This window comes from Lissotriton vulgaris, chromosome 9 (genome assembly GCF_964263255.1).
Source record: "Lissotriton vulgaris chromosome 9, aLisVul1.2, whole genome shotgun sequence".
Classification (NCBI taxonomy): Eukaryota; Metazoa; Chordata; class Amphibia; order Caudata; family Salamandridae; genus Lissotriton; species Lissotriton vulgaris.
Window position 1 is genome coordinate 621,083,469 of NC_141697.1, and position 23,858 is coordinate 621,107,326.

The 23,858-nt window shown below is 46.1% G+C and overlaps 1 protein-coding gene across 1 annotated transcript in view; it reads right to left on the minus strand.

Annotated features, from left to right (window-relative positions):
- MAP3K10 (mitogen-activated protein kinase kinase kinase 10) overlaps positions 1 to 23,858 on the minus strand; it is a 270,585-nt gene that overhangs the window by 132,652 nt on the left and 114,075 nt on the right. The window contains exons 2-3 of the mRNA XM_086938266.1: positions 3,792 to 3,972; positions 2,809 to 2,957 (exon numbers count right to left, since the gene is read on the minus strand). Of these exons, the coding sequence (XP_086794392.1) occupies positions 2,809 to 2,957; positions 3,792 to 3,972 (330 nt within the window). The remainder of the gene's footprint in view (positions 1 to 2,808; positions 2,958 to 3,791; positions 3,973 to 23,858) is intronic.

Genomic DNA, 23,858 nt, shown 5'->3' on the forward strand with positions numbered 1-23,858 from the left:
CCAGACCACACCCTCACCTGCACAAACCAGTTTCAGATAGCCCCATCTGAGGTAGACGGGGGCCTGTTACATATACCCTATGTAGTATTTTTAACTGAACAAGCCTCAATCGTGCTGGGATCGCAACTTCTTTGAAGAGTACACAGCCGATTGCCAGTCCTCGTCATTTAATTCAATGCCATCTCGCGTCCATTTGTCCCTCAGTTCTACAAGGAGATCTGCTCTATGGTTGATCAACTTCTTATAGATTAGGGAAATAGTCCTTTCAGGCAAATGACCATCTAAAATTCTATCTTCTAGGGGTGAGGCATCAGGTAGGTCTGCCTCTGCCGGCAGAGCCGCTTTCAACGCATGTTTGACTTGCGCATAGCGAAAATACTCAGTTCTCCTCAACTCAAATTCAGTTTGCAGTTCCTCAAATGTTTTAATCCCCCCCTTGACCCAAATGTCGCCAAAGGTTGATATCCCGATCAAATCCCACTTGTCGAAACCTCTTGTGATCCAAAGCTTGCCCAACTTTTCCGAGTCATACAGTGGGATGGCCAGCGTCAATCGGTCCCTCCATACCAGGGAGTTAGTGGCGTCATGCCAGATCCACACTGCATGTTTGGTCGGCCCTGTCAAAAACCCCCCGCTGACTTAGCATATAATGCCCTAATATAATTGCCGCCAGGGAGAAGCCACCTATCCATCGCGTAGCCAGGATCCGAGACGGGCCCATAAGTTAATGGCCGCCAGCTGAGAGGCCCAGTAGTATCGCTTGATATCAGGGAGGGCAACACCGCCGTCATACCATGGGAGCGTCAATTTAGCTAAAGCAATACGGGGTCTACCCTCCCATACCCTGCAACCCTTCCACCTCTCGAAAATAACTAGCTGGCACCATATCTAAAGTATTCTGGAGGGCGTAAAGAAAACGAGGCAGAGACATCATTTTAAAAAGGGTTGCGCACCACAGTAGGGAGAGAGGAAACTTCTACCAACTGGCCGTGTCACTCCTTATTCTGACCAAAGGGGAAGGAGATTCCTCGCATAACGAACTGTAGGGTCTAATGAAATGAAAATCCCCAGATACTTAAACCTGTCTGTAGCGATCAGAATTGGACAATTCCGCGGGGGAATCGGAGTTTCCCCACTAAGAACGATTAAAATAGATTTCCCCAAGACAGCCCAGAGTTCCTACCATAGGAGGCCAACACATCACAAACGACAATGAGGGACTTTCTAGGCGAGGTCAAATACAGTAAAATGTCGTCAGCATACAGAGAGATCCGGTCCTCCCACTGCAGGGACCATCGAATACCCCGAAATAGAGGGTTCCCAGCGGATCCAGGCTGCTAAAGGTTCAAGGGCTAGTGAAAACAAAAGGGGAGAGAGGGCACGGCCCTGCCGAGTGCCCCGCCCAAGACAAAATGGCGCCGAGACCCGGTTATTCACCACAACCTGAGCGAGAGGTTCAGTATATAACAGACGGACCCAACGGATGAAATCGGGTCCAAAGCCGAATTTAGCCAGGACCGCCCACAATACAATCAATCTTTCTTAAATTGTTTCCAACTAGTTTTTGTTTAATAACATTAATAATTGTTAATGTTTCGTTTTTGTTGGTAAAATTAAAAACGTTTGCGAGGAGGGCACCGAAATTTCGAGTGCCTAGGGGCCTCTACAGGGTTTAATCCGGCACTGGTCTGCAGGAAATTGGCAACAAACACCTTGGTGAACGGTTCTTTTCTTAGGGTAGCCCAACATTGTTACGTCATCTATGGTTTATACACAGTTAACCACCTGCATGATCCAGTGACTGAAAATGCTGCAGCACTGCTACCTCAATATTTTAGTCTTTCCTTTAACAGCCTTTGTTCATTTTAACTTAACCAAAGGAACTTAGCAGATCACAGTACTTTGTTCAAATAAATTTCAGGAGTGAACACACTGCAGGCACACACTATGGTTTCCAAGGTAAACGAATACACACGTCTGGAAAATGTTCAACCACATACATTAAATTATGGCTGGGCTGAAAGTGAATGGGCCTGATTCCCAAAGGTAAACGTACACGTTTGTGGACGTTTATGCTTTTTCAATATTCCCAAACTACATTTTAATAACAAGTTTACAAGCTTGGAGACAGAAGACGGAATAGGTATAATTAAATAGATAAATAATACCCATTCTGTCGTCTGTCAACTTCCTCCCTCCCCCGGCAGCATCCTGCCCCACTGCTCTTACCTGTGACAGGCCTATCTTTTTGTGTGCGGAAGTCTCCGCCCGACAGCGGACTCACCGCACTTGTAAACTTACTATTAGAATGCAGTTTTGTGAATACCAAAAAAGAGTAAACTTACACAAATGTATACGTTTACCTTTGTGAAGCAGTTCCAATGTTTGTGAAAATGTGAACAATTTGTGCACCTACGTAAATGTAACCTACGCACGCCATATTTTGTCGTCTATATCTATAACTCTGGTAATCTGCCCTGTGATTTACACGTTTCTAACCTGGAGTCATCAAGTAGCTATACAATAAATCTCCAAAGATACTGTCGCACCATAAAAAGGTCATTTACACACCCTTCATACTGCTCATTCCATTCCACTGCTTCTTGAAAATGTGGTTTTACAGCTCCTTGTTACAATGCCCCAAGAAATCCACGTCATTGTTTGGAATTTGTATGCCTGTATTTATAGCCCGAGCCCCAGGCCATGTGTAAGGCTTTCAAACAGGTAATTCCTCTGTGCAAGAGGCCTGTTTGCAATCTTAAGAATCCAGACAACTTTTATATCATTTGATAGTAACAGATCCCTTACCTTCCAAAAGTTTGACAAAGGGCTCCGGGCATGTAGATGGGATAGGAAGGGTTAACTTGTTCATGGCCACGCCATAGGCTACTGCCATGGCATCGATCTCCCGGTAGGGCACTTCTCCAGTCAGTAACTCCCACAGAAGGACTCCAAAGCTGCAACACAGAACAGACTCCCCTTCAGTCTAGATCGGAGTTTAATGAACCGAGTTTGCACAGCTACAGTACGCAGAAAGGAAGTAAAAGAAAGACTGAGAACCCTCTTCCAAGTCATCAGGCTTTTACGTCTGACCGCAAGGTAATGTGCAACTGAAAGCCATACATTATTCCAAAGTCTGCTAAAACTCAGTTTTGAAAAGCAGGGAGGCCTGCTCTGAAAAAAGGAGATCTCTAAAATTATCTTTTTATGATACATTTGCTTTACTCCCCTGGTTTTGGGGTCTCATGGGAGAGTAGATTTTAAAATCCTTCTCTCACAATCCACAGCATCACCACGCACCAACATTCCACACCACACTCACACTGGCTGAGCAGCAAGTATAACAATACTCATCTTCACTGAAGGTGGGACTTCCTGTATGGTAATTTAAAATCCTGTGAAATCAGTGCCCCAGACAGGCAGAATACAATCTCATGTTTATTGTTCTTATATAGGGGCAGGCCAAAGACAGGTTACTTTGGCAACATGTTGTAGAGTCTTCAGGAGAAGAACAAATAAAGAGGATCACAGCATACAAGGGTCAAGGTAGACAGGATTAACTCTAAATATAAAGATTTTGAGCAGCGTTCCCCTTTTAAGTAACAACCGCCACATTGTCAGGGGCCACATACTTTAGGCTTACTTCAAACGATGAACACACAGTCACTACTCCTTTGTCAACTGCTAATGATGGATATGTTCAACTAAAGTCTTGGAGGAGGGAGCTGGTGCAATGGAACATATTCTAAATGGTACGAAGGGTCATCGGCTGCTTTGAACGGTGTCCTTACCTCCACACATCGCTGCTTTTAGAGAAGAGAGATAATCTGATGACTTCAGGTGCCATCCAGGCGTACGTGCCCGCTGCACTCATTTTTGTTGTTTTGTGCCACTCGCGCGCCAGGCCAAAATCCGTAATCTTTAGAATCTTGTTGGAGAGATCATCGTTCTCGATCTTCTCGAGGATCAGTACTGCAAAACAATGAAAAAGAGGCTGTTACAAGGAGTCGATCATAGATGATTTGGGGTTGTGTCAAGCTATTTTCTTTTCTTTCTTTTTGCTGGTCTCTGATTTCTTACATTTCTTAATATCCTTAAAAAAGCCTCATAAATAACTTATAAAGACTATTTAGAAATGGTCTACATCACCACTGGCCCGGACACCAATAGTAAATCTTAACTGGGTATCCACTACTAATAAATGAATAGTACAACAGTAGCCTCAGATTCAATTACAAGCTGATTGCATATTGCTACCACAAACTGTGCTGCTTGATGGCCAAAAGAGGTGGTGGTTTCCTACAGTATAAAACAAGTAGCAGAGTTTTAACGATGTGAATGTACACCAAGGTTGTGTTTTTTTGTAAATAGCTAAGTAAGTACCTCAAGCTATAAATGTAAATATAGCGAAAAAAGAGCTACTAAAATGTTAATGTAATAAATATTGTTCACAAGCCTAAATGATACCTGGAATATTCTGGAAGAGTTACACAGTTTTGAAGTCGGTATAGGATTCAACACAGGAAATACTGTTGGAAAAAAAGTTTCACAATCACTAACTGAGCGGTAGCAAGTCCGTGCATGTTGCAAAAAACGGAGAATCCCAATCTTCCTGCCAAAACCTAGTTAATTTGTATCTAATGCGCGTTTGGTATTCCGCTGATCCCTAACTCGGAAACCTAGAAGAAACCCAAGAATATCATCAGAATGGCAAGCTGTACAATAAGGAAAGACGAGCCAGCACAATGGAAACAACAAGTGTTAAGATAGGAAGACCCAGGAAAATCTACTTTTCAGCTGTTTTAGAGTTAGTGTTTGTCGACCAATCAACAGGTGGGTCCTTGTGACAGGGTGGGGGTTCCTAGCGATCCTCCCTCAATAGCTCCAAATGCAGGGGAGCCAAAACTTGGCTAGTAAGAGCAGGATGGCTATCTGACAAATGACAGTGAGTCAAAAGACACACACTGGGACCACCAAGTTCTTCTTAGGGTCTTCGTATCCAGCCTAAGCAGAGGGTAACTGGGTGCTGGATCTCCAGGTGAAATAGCAATGTGTATAATGCGAGTGTGCTCACCAAACATCTTCAAAATACCATCTAACTAGGATGAGGCAGGGTTTTGCTACTCGCTGGGTTTACTGGGAAGAATATCCCTTTCCTTTCTCAAACAATGCACTCACAGAGCCTGCAGTATATGTGCGGGTGAGCAGCTAAACACTCCGTGTACTGGCTCTTTTCAGAATGCTTCTACATGCCCCCCCCCCGTCGCCATCGTCAGATAACATGGACTCAGTATCCTATGCTGACGTCACGCAGCTCATCCTCTCCCTCGCGAAGGACCCGGAAACCACCAGACTCAGCTTCCAGGAAGGAATGAAAGACGTTGCAGCTTGGATGAGCAGCAGCTGTCTGAAGCTCAACTCAGAGAAGACAGAAGTCTTCGTCCTTGGACCCACCCCCTCAGCTTGGGACAACACCTGGTGGCCCACTGTCCTCGGCAACCCCCCCACCCCTACGGATCACACGAGGAACCTCAGCATCATACTCAACTCCTCCCCACCAGATGAACTCCGTTGACTCCACCTGCTTCAACTCCCTCTGCATCCTCTGCAAGACCTTCAAGTGGATACCCCCGAAGCCAGAAAGACTGTCACCCACACACTCACAACTAGCAGACTGGACTACGGAAATGCCCTCTACATAGGAATCAACAAATCCTTGCTTCGCAAACTCCAGACCATCCAGAAAAACTGTGTCCAGACTCGCTCTTGGCATCCCACGACATGAGTACATCACCCACCCCCTGAGAGAGGTCCACTGGCTCCCCGTTGAGAAGAGGGTAACCTTCAAGCTACTCACCCACACCTACAAATCGCTCCACAACGCCGGACACACATACCTCAAGGAAAAAGTCTCCTTCCACATACCCAAAAGAAACCTTCGCTCCACCGACCTCGCCCTAGCAGAAACCCTGCACATCAGCAGAACCAGAGCAGGTGGAAGAGCCTTCTCCTACGTCGTGGCAAAGGCTGGAACGAGCTCCCAGTCAACATCAGACACGCCCCTACTCTGCACACCTTCAGAATAGCCTCAAGACCTGGCTTTTCGGCTGATTAGGAGCTGCACCCCCCGTGCCATGAGACCCTCACAAGTGAGTAGCGCGCTTTAAAATTCCCTTACTGATGAATTGTTCGAATGGGTTGTCTGTAATGATCAATCCACACACCTTTAAAGGTGAACTTCTTTACTAAGTTGAAACACCGGAGTATGGAGCAGACACCAGGCACATCCTTCCCTGCTCCATTCCCTTGCATCTGCCAGTTCTAAACCCCCTCAGGATCTAGAACTTGGTCGAGGGCACAGGCATAACTGTTTACATATAAAAAACAACAATAAAATGCATGTGCAAGTAAATACATAAAGAAAGGTGCACGTGCGGATACGCGTGCTAATAGACATAACACATATTCCTCCTTTTTATAAAATGACGTCACTACAGATGTACCATCATAAGTCACTTCTTTACATCATTAGACTAAGCAATATCTTTACTTCCCAGTACTTCGTCCTCAACCATTACATCTTCCTCCAACTGCACAATCTCCTCCCTGTAGTCATTCCTTTGACTTAACTCAAGATCCTTATTATTTTCTTGACCCAATTCCTCATCAAACTGAAACCTTCCCTGAAACTCATTCCAGACGTACTCCATGAATTGCAATTACCGCTTAATACTCCAATTTCCTAGGGTTCCATACTTTCCAATTACCTAATGACACAGCATTTCTTAAAACCATGGTAATTTGCAATGGGTCAGAAAACTGACTCTAACCCTTCTAACCCTTCCAGTGTTTCTTTATTTCGACCCACATACCTTTTGTAATCACACCATTCTCAGTTCCTCTCTTGTGATCAAACATTTGTTTATAGTTCAGATATTATGCCACAATATTCTTCCTTACTTCTTTCACCGACGTGGTAGTATCTTCAGCCTGCAACAACCATTCTGGGTTACACTTCGGTTGGCTACCCTTCCCCTAATAACTTTGAAAGAAGAAACTTCCAAAACTTCATAAGTAGTGGTCTTGTACAGCCACAGGGTCTTAAAAATCTACATCTCCCAATCACCTCCATTCTTGGTAGCAATCTGAACGGCATTATGTACTCTGTTAAATCTCTTAATCATGCCATTCCCACTAGGATTGTACAAAGACCTGGTCCTATGCTGGATACCAATTTTACTGAATTACTCTTTAGCCAATTTAGACACAAACATTTCCCCATTATTGCTAATTATCTGCACTGGTAACCCTTCATCCACAAAAACTTTGTCAACAAATTTAAGTACCTCCTCCAAATCCACTTTTTCTACCACTTTGACCACAGGCCACCTGAAAAACACATCAATACGTGCAATGATGTACTTAGCAGGAGAACCAATGGGGCCCATTATGCCAATAGTCCCTGTATGCCACGATTTTATTGAATTATAGATTTGCGCATGTTAAGTCTCAAAGCCTTAGGTGATTTATCTGAATTTGCTCACCACACAAAACTGCTCACCATTCTCTCAGCCCACATGTCTATGCCAGGCCACCAGTACCATCTTTTAATTCATTGTTTGGTTTTCACAACAACTTCCTGTCCTTCATGGCACATTTTAACAATTCCTGTTCACAAATAAGCAGGTGTAATCACTCTGCACTTCTATACACATTTCCATGTACCACAGACAGCTTATTATTTCCCAAAAAGCTTTCAATTCTTTCTCTATTACATGCTTTTTTGGGCCAACCTTGTTCCACACAAGCAATACGTTGCTGTAAAGAAGTGTCTAAGGAATATAGTTACTTTTTTATTTAGTTTATTATTATTTTGTTTATTGGCATATCAAAACAACAGTTACAATCAAATGGCAAAGACGCTGACATCAGCTTCAGCAGAATAGCACTAAAACATGTCGGCATGTGCGCAATACTCCCATCAACATCAATATCAACTTTCCGGCAGTCGCTACATTTCCCCACGCATCATGTCCCCGAAAGCAAGAACAACATGTACACAATCAATTGGCACCCCTCCCGAACCAAAGCCCACTGCTATCCGTCCATCCCACGTCATGAGGAAAAACATCAATCCAAAAAAAAGAAATGCAATTGTTAACCTGCATAGAGGCACAACTACGAAGGATGATTGATGCAGATAAGGGTTGACCCAAAACATACTCTGCCATCATTAAGAACATTCAAAATAGCACACAAATTATGTCTCCACTCAAGTATTCTGTGGTGTATGTGCCGTCTCCCAGTCAGACCCATCGTCCCCAGTGTCTGTCGTCCGCCACAGATCTCCTATCCATGTACAGTGACCAATAGTTCTTTGGCCGATTACGAGGGGGCAAGAGCTCGCTGTATAGTCCCGTCTGCGTACAACATATCACGAGACCATCTGGATAGCGTCGGGGTTGGTCCTCTCATCCAAGTAAGCGCTACGCAGCATTTGGCCACTAGAAAAGCCATGTCCACCAACCTGCGATTTTCTGGCGCAATATCCTTGGAATACCCCAACAACGCAAGTAGCGGGGAGGGGGATAGCAATAAATAAGTGACCCTGTTCACCTCAGCGAACACCTCACGCCAGAACCTGTGATCCGAGGGCAAAGCCAGGCGAGGTGTAAAAAATATGCAGTTTGCACCGAGCACCTTTCGCAGTGAGGAGACTCTCGCAGGCCGTATCTGCACAGACGCTTAGGGGAATAGTACACCCGAATGAGAAATTTAAAATGTAATAGCCGATGCGGCCATTAAGGGATACCCTCTTGATGTTGGCGCAACAATATCTCCATTTATCCTCGGGAAGATCAAGCTCCAAATCAGTCTGCCACGCCAATCTGGGTTTGGCATAGTGCGTCGTTTTTTCCGCCAGTGTGTCGTGTTAAAGTCGCGAGATTAGACATGCCGGGGATTTAGCAGTAAATACATAGTCGTACACGGACACAGTTGGGGGTTCCGCCATGTCCTCACTCAGTAAATCTCTGAGAGAGAGTCTCACCCTATGAAACTGAAAGTGAGCTGGGGGGGGGGGGGGGGGGGGGGACACCCGGTCCGTCCCCTGTGTCCACGTCATCCCACTGGCAGGCCGTGCCATTAAGGAATAGATCTCCCATTGTATGTAACTCCAATTTTGCAAGGGCCAAATGAATCCCTCGGTCCTTGCATGGACCCAGCCACGAACACCACTCCAACCTGGCCTCCGGGACATACAACAGTGAGCAGGCCTGTGCATTCATAAGGTGGTGCCAGGCGTGTGTAACAGCATTTAGTGAATCCAACAGACCCGTTCGTCGAGCTCGGGGGCAGGCCAGTAGTGCAGGCAACGGTGTAGGATCGGCCACTATCTGTTCGATGCGTATGTGTGGGGCGGCGAGCGGGCCGTGCATCCAGCCATAAGCATGAGCGCCCTGGGCAGCACGATAATATAATTCCAGATCAGGAGCCTGTAGGCCCCCGTCCTCAAAAGGACGTATGAGGATATCCCAAGCCACTCTCGGCTGCTTACCAGCCCAAACCAGTCGTAAAACCAGGGAATGTAGTTGTTTAAAAAACGCGCTAGATAATACTATTGGAATATTACTAAACAAAAATAAGAAATGCGGGAGCACGACCATTTTCAACAACGATATGCGGCCCATGAGGAAGAGGGGAAGGCCAATCCACTTTTCCACATCATCCTCCAGTTTGGGGACATCCACCCCATAATTTTCTCTAAGAGCCACCTCCGCGTCCGTATGAAGCCGTATGCCTAGGTAACGGACTGAGTCAGTGGTCCATTGAATGGGGTAGTCAGATTCAACCCTGTTCGTGGTCGGGGTGAGTGGGAACATCACAGTTTTTCCCCAGTTGACGTGGATACCAGAGAGTGAGCTGAACCGTACCACTTCTCTCAGCACTCTCGAGAGATTGGCCTCCGGATCCCACACGTAAAGCAAGGTGTCATCCGCATACGTGGACACTATCAAGTTGTACCCAGGGAATCGGATACAGCGATGGCCATGATACTCCCGTAACACGCAGGCTAGGGGCTCTGCGACAAGGGCATATAGGAGGGGGTAGAGGGGCCAGCCCTGTCTAGTACCGCGTCCTATAGGGAAGGGTTCAGTCGTAAGCGCTCCTATGCGGACCCTAGCCATGGGAGATGTATAAAGCTTGTTCAACAACTGGATAAAGAGATCTCCAACTCCCATACACTGCAACACCGTGCGGAAGAAGGGCCATTCTACGGAATCGAACGCCGTTTCCATATCCAGGAAGACCGCTACAGCTGGCACTTCCTGTCTGGTGTGTTGGAATGCTGCGAACACCGTGCGCAAATTATAGGTCAAGGTGCGATTGGGGACAAATCCTGCCTTTTCGGGGGCAACAAGCGTTGGGATTAATGGGCTGATACGATTAGCAATAATCTTTGCGAAGATCTTCGCATCAACGTTATTAAGGGACAGCGGACGGTATGAGGCACAGTCCTCCGGAGGCTTTCCCAGCTTCAATAAAGTTATGATTATTGCTTCACGCATCGTAGGGGGCATTTCTCCACTCTCCAACATCTGCTCAACGAGGATCAATAACTTAGGGATCAGTAACTCTGAAAACGTTTTATAAAATGTGGCAGGGAACCAGTCACTACCCAGAGCGCTGCCTGCCCTCATAGATGACAATGCCCAAACAATCTCCTCCCTTTCAAACGGCCTCACAAGGAACTCACGGTGCATGTTCGTGAGCCAAGGCAGTTGGATATATGTGTGATAATCCTTGATACGATCCTCCGACACCGTTCCCTCTAGAGGCGTAGAGAGTGACATAAAATCGCGAAAACGGTCCACAACCTGGTCATCTGCCAATTCTACTCCAGTGAGTGGCGATCTCAGAGCAGGCATAGCCGTGTTTTGTCGGCGTTGCTTAGCCATTCTGGCCAACACCGCACCTGGGCGCTCACCCTCACCATACGATCGGGCGATAGCGTACTTTCCGAGATATTTAACCTCAGCGTCCGCCTCTTCGTGATACTCCCGGAGCGTTTGCGCCAGCTCCTGTGTCAGGTCCATGCCCCGATCCCGCACAAGACGTGCCTCTATACTCTTCAGTCTGTTTTCTAGCAGTGCCAAACGATCCCGGAAAGATCTGAGGACTCCAGCGTGTTTAGAAATAATGACTCCTCGAATATACGCCTTAAAGGACTCCCACACCGTGAAGAAGGACTCCACCGTACCCTCATTCCTGCTAAAAAAGTCTTCTATAGCGGTCGCCAGTTCTTCGCGAAAAGCGGCGTCGAGCAACGCGTAGGGCGGCAGTCACCAAGAAAAGGGGGGGGGGGTCGACGCGCAGGGTAATCAGCACTGGGAAATGGTCAGAGTACGTGCGCGGAAGCGTCACGCAGGCCCGTACACTGGAGAGGAGATGCGAGGAGAGGAGCCAATAATCAATGCGCGTGGGTATGTCATATTGTGAAGAGTAATGTGTGTTCCCCCCTTGTGTTGGGTGTTTAGTCCTCCAAACATCCTGTAAATCCAATCGGGTCATCTCCGCATCAAGGACCCGAGAGGCAGCCGAAGGTCGTCTACTAGGCCCGTCAGAACGATCTAGTGCTGGCTGTAGTGTCAGATTGAAGTCACCTCCCCATAGGACATGTCCCTCCCCTAAATCCCTGATCTTATTGGCAAGGGTCACGTAGAACGAAGGGCAGTCAAAGTTAGGGCCATATGCGTTGATCACATGAAATGTCATTCCCTTCCCAGTGCACCTAGTGATGACATATCGCCCCTCAGTATCCGTCGCAGTCGGCGTGAATGTCAGAGGAGACCGTGGGTTCACCCAAGTCAGCACACCCCTGGCGCTCGAGGTAAAACCGGCCGCATGTATACGACCATGTAGACCTAACGTAGTGTCGGACTGTCCGGTCTCAGATGGGTCTCCTGCAACATCGCAATGTCAACCGCATGGCGTAAGAGGTATTGGAGTATGCGCCGGACTTTCCTGTGGTCATTTAATCCCCTAACGTTCCAGGTCATCAGAGTGATAGTGTCAGTGTCTCGTGGCTGTTGTGTCAGGTGAGGGGATGCAGAGCGCGTCGGGGATGCGTCACCACCCTGCGAATGTTGCGTCATTACTGAGCTACTGTACGTGAGTGTCAGCAAGTGTGTCCCCACAAGTCCTGGAGCAAGGCGCACATCTGCCAACGTCCATGCCAACTAAATTAACTAGCACATCTTTGAGTATTATGCATCCTGCCATTCGCTTTAACAACAACAAGAGAAAAACATGCACAGACACCCAACCCCCTCACCCACGCTTGCCCAACCCCAACATGGCCGCGCCCCATTTCCCCGCCACTCCCAGTCCTACCCCCACCCCAAAATAGCTGCAAAGCCCCCCCCTATCTCCCACCCCGCCACCCACAACCCAACATCGATGGCAAATGCAATCAACAATCCAAATACAATAAAGAAACGAACCCACTGCCAAGGAGGCAAGGCGGGGGAGGTGCACTGCACACAGGGGCGTAGGTAGCCAGCCCACAAGTTGTCAATGTTAAGGTTCAGTATAAAAAACTTGCTGCGCCGTCCCACCCCCCGTCCAGGGAATACAATATTAGTCAGCAATCGGAGCCCTATGTAGGGCCCAATGTGTGCCCTATGACCTGTAGGAAGGCCCTCCGCAGGCTATAACCGTCACCCCCAGCTGGCCATACCTCTGCTGAACGTATCTCATATTAAGGCAAACTGTCATGTTCTTTATACATTACCAATACACCTTTGCGTATCAACCTCAAAGTCACATGTAACTGTCTGCAGGTGCAATAGGGCCAACAGCTCTAAGCAAACAGTGTTCCGGCTGCACCCTCCGAATATAGTGACTTCCACTCCTCTTCAACAACTGGTGCCATTCCTTGATCATGGACCAATGCAATATGGAAATCTTCCCCTGAGACTCCTGCATTTCAGTAGGCATGCGTGAAAAATAAAAAATAGCCAATACATTTTTCTTTCCTGTCACGTATTTAATTATATAAATGAAATCCTGGAGCCTCATGGACATTCTTGCTATCCAGGCTGAAGCTTTAAATATACTTTCAGTAGTCAGCAGTTTTATTGGAGCTTATGTTCGGAGCAATCTTTGCAATGCCTACCCAAATAAAAGATCGAAAATGCTCCAAGGCCCAGGTGCAAGCAAGGGTCTCTTTTTCTATTACAGAAAACTTCTCTTCAGTGGGGGAAAGCGAATGAAAATCATACAAAATTATATTCTACTTCCACTCTAAAGTTTTCTAAGAGAGTACACTTCCCAACTCTTTGCTACTCGCATCAACAGTGACTACATTTTCCAACTCAGGATCAAAACTTCTTAAAACAGCGGATTCCTTAATGGCCCTTTGTATGTCTTCAAATTATTCTAAATCGCAAGCATCTGTCCAAAGAAACTTCACCTTGCACTTTAAAAATTGTCTCATGGTAAAACCCCTATAAGAGAACCCTTTTGCAAATTTAGCGCACAATTGCACTAGATAAAGGAAGGATCTTAATTTATCCTTATTGGTTGGGTGTGGAGCATTTTGGATGGCTTCAATCAATGATGGTTTGATGGTGAACCCTTCACTGCACAGGACATGACCGAGTTATGTCACAGACTGTACTCCAAACTTGCACTTAGAGGGCTCAACCGTCAAAGCGCTTTCTCACAAAATACCTAACATTTCTGCTAAAGTGTTATCATGCTCACTCCTGTTTTCCCGAACAACAAGATGACACCTTGGAAGCATCTGACATTCATATGTTTGTCAAAAGGTTTAAACATGAGCCTTTGGAAGATGGCAGCAACGGACTCTAGTCCAAAAGGCGTCCTTTTGTTTTGGAAACAACCTATGGGTGTGATGAATGCTATAAAACATTTACTATCTTCGTTCAACTGTATTTAGTGATACACTGCTGAGAGATCAATAGCTGAAAACCACCCAGTAACACAATATTGTTATTTAAATGGCGCAAGTCTATGCATAATCTAATCTTTCCATTACTTCGTCTCACAACAACCACCGGAGAAATCCACACTGAGGACTCAATAGGCTTGATTATGTCTGCTTTAGCATTTTTTCCCTGAGAGAAATGGAAATATTCCTTACTTTGTGCATCGTTTCAACCACCACAAGCGTGATGGCCGCTGGGAGGAAGCCCATGCATAAACTGGGAGGAGTGGAAAGCATATTTCCTTCATTTTCTTGACACTATTGATGAGAGTGGGAAAATAGCTCCTCCACAGAAAAATCCCCATTGTTTTACATTCAGTGGCTCCAGAGGATTTGAAGGTTTATGAGAAAATTGTAAAGAAGCGAGGGAGTCTACATTTATAAAAATACTTATTTTATTCAAGTGCCAAAAAAGTGCCTACTGGTGCACAAGCCTAAGCGTCCAGCCAAAGCAACTCCAACCGCTTCTCTGGCTTTCAAACTCAAGCACCTGCATCAGTAAGTTCCATATTACAGTTCCATGTGACAAGACAATACTAAAATGACATAATACATTCTAAATTCTATAATAAATATGAAAGAAATACACAATTACCACATGTATCCTTTCACAAAGAAATAAACCAACATTACTCAAGAATATAAACATCAAACTTCATTGGTAGTCTGGTACTCCTCTTCAGTAATACAAAATGATCCTAAACAGAAGCATACGTAGATTCTTCTACAGTAGATTCCAAGTGACAAGCATCAGGAATACTGATATCACTATTTCCAGAACAACCTTCAGAAGAAGAACCCCCAGACCAATGTTCATCAAACCAGACATCACCACAATCCCCCTCTTTTTCAAAAAACATTCTTGCCCTGGTTTGAGAATAACAATAGAACTTTTGTTCCACCAACCCTTGCTCCTCAACAAAACAGTAGAATCAGTGACCCTTTCAACTTTGAAGGGAACAGTAATCTTCTACATTTTTACTTTTAGTCTTGTGAGAAACGTCATGGTAAGATTTACCACAAATGCGAGAGTCAGTTATATTCTTTCTAGCTTTGATTATTGAAGACTCAAGAGTGTCTCTCTCAACACCCTTTTTGAAGAAAGACACCAACAAAGACTTGACCTGTCTTCCTCTCGTCAAAAAATATGGAGACACTCCTGTGCACGTATTAGGAGTTATGTGATAACTCCAAACTTTTTATTTTAGAAAATCAAAAACATCAAGATTGCTCTCCAAAGCAGCTTGGATCCCTTCTTTTATAAACCTGTTAGCCCTTTCTACTTGGCCATTGGAACGGGGACTATACAATAGTGCCCTCGCAGGACGCACACCAAACTTTCCCAAACAATTCTGCATTTTACTGGAAATTAATTGCACCCCGTTGTCTGAAATAAGAGAAATAGGTGCACCCTCAATCCTAAAACTGTGTTCCAAAAATGATATCACTTCATCAGTGACAGGATGTTCCACAAAGGTGTAGTACAGCCACTTGGAAAAGTTGTCAATGAGTACAATTAAAAATCTCTTCTCCTTGCCTAAATAGTCATACGGACTTGAAAAAGCAATAGAAAATGTTTCCCAAGGACCCATAGGAGCATCTTGAATAGTCAAAGGTTCAATGGAAACTTTACAGTGTTTGTCAGATTTAGCACATATAGAACAGTTGTCCACAAACCGCTCAACAGGTGCGTCCATACCTGGCCACCAGTGGTAAATTTTGAGCAATTGTTTTCTTCCAGACACTCTGAGATGTCCAGAATGGGCTAACTGGATGAGTTTATTTCTGACACTAGCCAGTGGCACAAACAAATCCTTCCTCAGCAATATGTAATTTTCAATGCTAAGTTCATTGGCAACCTGTGCAAAACTTCGAAGAGGAATCTCTAAATTCTTGCAAGACGGCCAACCATTGGTAACAAAATGCTTGACTTTTGACAAACTAGTATCAAGAGCTACACAGTCGTTCCATTCCTTTTCAGAAATAGCAGAATAACACGAATCAATGGCATCTAAAAAAGCCACAACACACTCATGCTGGTCAATAACCTCATTTTCAGATTCATCTACTGGCGGAAGTCTAGATAGACAGTCCGCAGTAAAAGGAATTCCACCAAGAATGTGTTGAGTTTCAAAATTAAACTCCTGCAATCTAGCAATAAGCCTTGCTAGCCTGGAGGAAGCTTTACCACTCCTAACCCCATCCATCATGTAAACAAGGGGTTTGTGATCAGTAACAAGAACAAAAGGTCGCCTCCACAAGACATTTTTAAGTTTTTCTACTGCCCATACACAGGCAAAAGCCTCTTTTTCAATGGTACTATAATGTTCCTCTGCACCCTGAATGCCCCTTGAAATAAACAAAATTACTCTTTCCTTCCCAACCACAATCTGTGTAAACACAGCACCTAATCTGATAGCACTAGCATCAACAGTAAAATAAGATTTTCCCTGCGGATCAAAAGTGTTGAGACCAGGTGCTTTAGCAATAAGTTTTATAACATTATTTAAAGCTTCATCATGGATATCTGTCCACGTAAATTGAGAACCTATTTTGAGAATTTGTCTAAGAGGCTCAACAACAAGAGAATATCCCTTAACGAACCTGGCATAATATTCGCCTAACCCAAGAAAAGAACACAAAGAATCTTTATCTTGCCGTTTTCTAGCTTTCTCCAAGTTGTTAATAAGATCCTCCTTAGGAAAAATGCCATCAGGAGTGATCCTATGACCCAAATAATTAATTTAATCTACAAGAACTTTACATTTGTCCTTACTCACAGTCATCCCCTTGCTTTCTAAAATCTTTAAAACTTTATCAAGAATGATATTGTGTTGTTCACAGGTCTCTGCAAAAATTAGAATGTCATCCTGAAATGACTGCACACCACTCAAACCCTGAAACAAACTCAATTAGTTTCTGGGAAACGTTGGCCACTGAGGCCAGCCCAAACGGCATTCTCAACAAGCATTGGAAATGCAATAGGTCTCGCAGCATTAGAGTTAGTGCTTTTAGAATTGTTTATGGGTTTTTTTTGTAAATCTTTAGCATTTTTGTTTCCTGTAGCCAATGCTAAAGAATTACAAATAAAAAAAGCCATAAACAATTCTAAAAGCTCTAACTCAAATGCTCCGAGACCTATTGCACTGTGTGAGGGTGAGGGGTTGAGGGTGAGTGAGGGTGAGTGAGGGTGAGGGTGGGTGAGGGTGGGTGAGTGAGGGTGAGGGTGGGTGAGGGTGGGTGAGTGAGAGTGAGGGTGAGGGTGAGGGTGAGGGTGAGGGTGAGTGAGGGTGAGTGAGGGTGAGTGAGGGTGAGTGAGGGTGAGGGTGAGTGAGGGTGAGGGTGAGTGAGGGTGAGTGAGGGTGAGTGAGGGTGAGTGAGGGTGAGTGAGGGTGAGTGAGGGTGAGTGAGGGTGAGTGAGGGTGAGTGAGGGTGAGTGAGGGTGAGTGAGGGTGAGTGAGGGTGAGTGAGGGTGAGTGAGGGTGAGTGAGGGTGAGTGAGAGTGAGGGTGAGTGAGGGTGAGTGAGGGTGAGGGTGGGTGAGGGTGAGTGAGGGTGAGTGAGGGTGAGTGAGGGGTTGAGGGTGAGGGTGAGGGGGTGAGGGGGAGGGATCGAGGGGGAGGGGTCGAGGGGGAGGGGTTGAGGGTGAGTGAGGGGGGTTGAGGGTGAGTGAGTGAGGTGAGGGGTTGAGGGTGAGGGGTTGAGGGTGAGGGGTTGAGGGTGAGGGGTTGAGGGTGAGGGGTTGAGGGTGAGGGGTTGAGGGTGAGGGGTTGAGGGTGAGGGGTTGAGGGTGAGTGAGTGAGGGGGAGGGGTTGAGGGTGAGTGAGTGAGGGTGAGGGGTTGAGGGTGGGTGAGTGAGTGAGGGTGAGGGTGGTTGAGGGTGGTTGAGTGAGGATGAGTGAGAGTGAGGGTTAGTGAGGGGTTGAGGGTGAGGGGTTGAGGGTGAGTGAGTGAGGGTGAGGGGTTGAGGGTGAGTGAGGGTGAGGGGTTGAGGGGTTAAGGGTGAGTGAGGGGTTGAGGGTGAGTGAGGGGTTGAGGGGGAGGGGTCGAGGGGGAGGGGTTGAGGGTGAGTGAGGGGTTGAGGGTGAGTGAGTGAGAGTGAGGGGTTGAGGGTGAGTGAGTGAGGGTGAGGGGTTGTGGGTGAGTGAGGGTGAGGGGTTGAGGGGGTGAGGGGTTGAGGGTGAGGGGTTGAGGGTGAGGGGTTGAGGGTGAGTGAGTGAGGGTGAGGGGTTGAGGGTGAGTGAGGATGAGTGAGAGTGAGGGTGAGTGAGGGGTTGAGGGTGAGGGGTTGAGGGTGAGGGGTTGAGGGTGAGGGGTTGAGGGTGAGGGGTTGAGGGTGAGTGAGGGGTTGAGGGTGAGTGAGGGTGAGAGGTTGAGGGGGAGGGGTCGAGGGGGAGGGGTTGACCACTGTTCCTATGCAAGTGCGGTCCAACACATCAAATTCGATGTAGTAGGAAAAGTTTGCCGTCAGATTACGCCGCCTGTTGAGACTCATCAAAGTTGACTGTCAACGTGGGGGGTGCTGTCTTCCTGCCTCAGGCTCAATAGTGAGAGTGCTGTAAAGTACCCTGTTCACCAGGTTTGAAAACTTGGCTCTTTAACCATGTATTGTACACACCGTATATGTGCAGCTTTGATGGTACACTGACCTGCTGCCTGTGAGCCCCTGCTGTTTGCTGAGGGAGCCGAACAGAAACCCTCACTATGGCATTACAGGAAGAGTGCCGCGGTGTGATGCTTGCCCGAGAGTTTCTAGGAGTGGCATTTGTGTCTACTATGAGGGGGAGGGGAGAGCTGCAATATGCACAGTGGAGGTTGGCTGCCTGCAGCCGCAGGAAGAACAGTCGCCGACGCCTCCTCCCGACTTTACACCAGAGGTTGATGTAGGAAAAGTGGGTTACAGAAGGTTTAGGTCTTTCACAGCTACTCCGGCACCAATTCCAGCTTACTACAGTGGCAGAAAGCTTAAGCAAGTAAATCAAGAATGACAGCACTGAAAGAATCTCCTGAAGAACTACCGCAAGTCAAAAACTAGCCAGGCAACCCAAATGTGCCTCTTTTTTCCAACACTGACAACACAATCTAAAAAAAACAAGCGAAAGGATCGGAGACACGGCGACACGGCGGGTAAAATAAACAAAACAAGCAAAATTGCAATGCCCACGATAGGTGCTACCACGGGCGCGTCGGTTCTGGCATCCAGAGGAACCGGTCAAATGAGCTGGGGAGGAACGAATGGAAAGTATTGAGCACACATATAATGCACGTGAGCTCTGATGGCACTAGGATGGGGCGTAAAAGATTGTCCTTACCAGCACAGTGATGTGAAATCATGACATGAGCAGGATGGGGTCCGGGAAAACGGTCGGTTCATATGCGGCTGGTGAGATAGAGCGGGTCATGAATTAATTTATGAAGGTGAAGAAAAAGTGGGGTTGTTAGGCTAAGGTAGCCGCATACTGCAATTAGTTTTACCTAATCGAGCTTAATTCTGTGGCGGCGAAGTGCAGTAGCCAAATGGTTTTCAGAGCCAAGGGGAGGCAACAACTGCTGTGAGTGGCTCCATCCTGCAACACAGGGCATAAAGCAACCAAAAGGTGGCAGAATCGCAGGAACAGAAACGTGGGTCGAAAGCTGAAGCGGTGTGCGGCTCTCGGCTGAAACTGCAGTACTTCCGACCAGTGTGCGTGTGAGAGCGCTAGTAAAAGCCCGGAAGCGGGCGTGGCCATGCTTATGTAATTAGGGGAAACAGCTCGTTTCCCAGATTGGAAAGATTGGGGGACATCTTGAGGAGGGAAAAGGATTTATCCATGATGAAGAGAAGGGTAGAAATATCATTAGTAGGGAGAGAGACAAAAGTAGGGAAAAGGCAGAACCTGACGAAATGTACAAAATATATGTGTGATATGCTATATCAACAATTGAAATTAAACAGTAATAATATTGAGACAGTATCCATAAGGTATGTCATTTGTATATAGTTACAATGGCTGGTTCCGTAGTGTTTATAGCCATATTAAGACAGTTAATTACAAGAGTTGTCAGGAGTCGGTAAGTTAGTACTTTAAAAGCTCAACTAACAGGCCTAAAAATAAACAAGAAAAGCGAGTAAGAGCAAGAACAGGGAGCGTTGCGAGTGGCATACAAGACGGAGGGAAGAGAGGGGAGGGGGAGGAGAAATGCGACACGGCGGGAAGGGGAGGGGGCGGAGCGGGTAAACAAAGACGGACGTGCACGCGCTTTTAAGCTCAATGCGCATGCGCATTGAGCTTAAAAGTCACGGGCACTGCAAGGAATCGCCACGATTCCTTGCAGTGTAGATAAAGAGTAGATAAGTCCCAATACTCTCGCCTTGCTCGATGCGCATGCGCATCGACAGGCGAGACCTAAAAATCTGTAAAGACCAAATGGATAAATGCAGTAAGATCTTTCGAGGACTCGTCAAGAACTTCTTGGTGTTAAGCTGATTTCAGATCTATTATAGAGAAAAAAATTGCACCATTCACAGCAGCTAGCATTTCCTGAATTCTGGGCAATAGGTAAGTATCTACCACTATGATTACATTAAGAGACCTAAGGTCCACACACAATCTCAAATCTTGATTTTTCTTAAGAGCAATAACTATAGCAGAAACCCACTCAGAACTATCGGTGGATTCAATGATGCCCTCAGAACACAAAGAATCTAAGTGAGATTTTAACTTTTGCAGTATACCTAGAGGAACCATGCGCACTTTATGTTGTACGGGCACAGCTCCCTTTTTAAGTTTTATCTTGTGTGTGTAACCTTTTACTTGACCCACCACATCCCCAAAAACATTTTTGTACTTATTTATAATTATATCCAGACAAGATTTATGAAGAGAAATATCATTGATAGCAATATCCCTCAATTGGATGGGACGATCAGAGCCTGGACATAAAATACCCCCCAACCTTCCTAAATCATACCATACAACAATGTTTTTACCATCAATAGCCACATAAATCTTAGTAAACACCTTGCGTCCTTCAAATTCAGAGGTATCTTCAAAGAAACCCAGCATACTAATATCGAAATTACCAAAAGCCTTGGGGTTAACATCGGTTTTGGTGAGTTTGACATCCACCCATATATTTTTGAAGAAAGTATGAGACAAAATAGTAATGGGTGAACCTGAATCAGCCATGGCTTCAAGAGCCACATTGCCAATCAGAGTAGTACCTAAAGGTGCAGTAAAAGGAACAGCAAGATTGTTAAAAGAATTATCAAATAAATCATCATAAACAGTAAGAAGTAAATTCTGCATATCATGCTCAGCACTAGAAATATTATTCACATTGGTATTTGAAATTTTCTTTGGTGCTTTGCATAGAGACTAAAAGTGGCCAACTTTACCACACTTAACACATTTCTTTTTAAGAGCAGGACAATCTGGAAAATTCGCCAAGTGTAACTTAGACACACACCTATAACAACTTGGTTTAAAAATCCCTGGTTGTTTTGACATTACCCATACTAAATGATTGAATGGCACAAACAGGAGAAGAAGAAGCAGCATTTTTAGTTTCTTTAGCTGTGATGATTTTAGAAAATTGAATGGACCTTTCAATCTCCTTGGCTAAATCCAAAACTTCAGTCAACGTAGGATTAGGACAAGCAAATAGTCTTTCTTGTACCTTTTTTGACTCACAATTAAACACAAATTGATCTCTAATGGAGAAATCAGCATTCGCTCCAAACTCACAGTTTGCAGCTAAAACTCTCAAAGCTGCAACATACTCTTCAATGGTTTCATCAGCAAGTTGTTTCCTTTTGTGAAAAGCATGTCTTTCAATCAACACATTAGGTTCATCCTCAAATTGTCTCTCTAGTCTTGCTATTGCTTCTTTAAATACATTCCACCCATCTCCTCCACTACTAGGTGGCGCTATAGGCACAAGATTTTTGAAAATTTCTATTGCTGCTGTGCCAAGAAATCTAAACAAGATGGCATTCACTCTTTCCGGTGAAAATATTGTGCCTTCAATGGCTACTATGTAGTTCTCAAATGTTTCAAACCATTTCTTCCATCGCAATTTAGGTTTACCTGGAATTTGCAAACAAATGGTAGGCGGGTTGCAAATTTGAGAAGCTGCCATAACAAATTAGGTAAGACAAAAAAAAAATAAAGAAAGTTAATGCAAATAAAGATTAAATAAGAAAAGGGTGTGGCCTAGACGCGAACCGGAATGGCGGTGCGGCGTTGAATCTCCACCAGCCGACCGACATCAACTGCGTTTTCCCCTGTATCCGGTGTTCTTATGAGGGCGGCGAGTGCACCGATGCAACCCGGCATCACAACCCGGAACCAGCAGGGAGTAAATCGTATGGCATCACAGGGGTGCGAGGCATGTGAATCGGCCTCCAGTCGGCGTGTACTTTCAGTCCGGAGGAGCTGATAATAGCGGCCGCATGAAGGCGGATCGAGGCGGAGCGCAACCACTGGCATCGCAGGAGCAGTCGTCCACCCTGCACGGGGACCCACAGTGCCGGTGAGTGTCCGAGTACCGGTATGGTGATCCTTGGCTTTACTGGCTCCGCTACGGGTTTGCGGCCGTGCTGTCTCCTGATCCCAGTAGCCCCTACAGTTGTACAGGGTACGGATGTGGCCGTGCGGGAGACAGCGTGTGGGTTGCTAGGGGGGGCCTGGAGTTGCCTGTTGCCCCCGGTGCCCAGAGTGTCTCCCGTGCGGTCTCCAGCCTCTTGGGCCTTATTGGATGCAGACTCCACGGCACTGCTGGAGGAAGTTACCCTGGCCTCCGTGACAGCTGTGAGTGAGGCACAGATAGGCTCCTGCGTGCACCTGGCTTTATGGGTCTCATTCCATCTGCCGGCCCTTTTGATTGCCTGGTTCCCGGCTCAATGGCGGGAGTGGTGAAGTGCTGCTGCTTATCCCAGGTTCCATGATCCGGGCAGATACCACAGAGATAGTGCACACCAGTCGGCAACGCCAATGTGGACATCTCTCCGACCAACGTTGGGATCCTGGCTTGTGCAGCAGGGGTGTTTTTTGTTCGATAAAGCTGGTACCTTTTTGCCTGGGGGACTAAGTGTATGTTGAATGGCCTATTGGAGACCTCTTTACCTCGATGCCCCTTGCATGATCAGTGGCACACTTGGGAAGTCTGTGGCTGCTGGGTGGTCCCTCAACCAGTGCTTAATTTGAGCAGGTGCTTTCAGGTGCTCAGCACCTGCACTTCTTTCACAGGGCCGGGGCTACAATTTCTGAATCTGCAGGAGGTGGTCACAATATTAATTGTTCAATTAAAAAAAAAAAAAAAAAAAAAATGAATAACATACATTGCATGGTGACTGGCTGGTAAATGTTTATAGGCAGGCTGGCATATGCCTGGCCAGGCAGGCATGATTTTGTATCACCACGTTAGTGATGATGTCATCACGCTGATCACAAATCCGAGAAGTCATCGACAAACTATGCCTTGCATTCTATTCCCCTAGTCTGCTGCACCCTGCCACTGCCTGAGCCCAAACCTCCCATTGGATAATTGTAGCTGGGGGCTGGCTCATGACGGAGTTGAGGCAAGGAAGCTGCAAGAGCGCATTTGGAACTTGGGTTTGAGCGCTCTTGAGGAAGAATAAACAAAAGTAAGTGTGGACTTTCCACCTGTTGCGTAGCCAGGGTAGCATATCTGGCAGCCCTGCATTGCTGCGATCCTCAATATGCTCGATGCGGCTGTGGTCCAACACAACTTTTGTGTGCCATGGCGTCACCAGTAGAATCTGTGCACTGCACCCCAGCATGGTAATTGCTGAGCGTGAGTGAGTCCAGTAGGCACCACAGCCATATTTACCGGCATTGACAGCA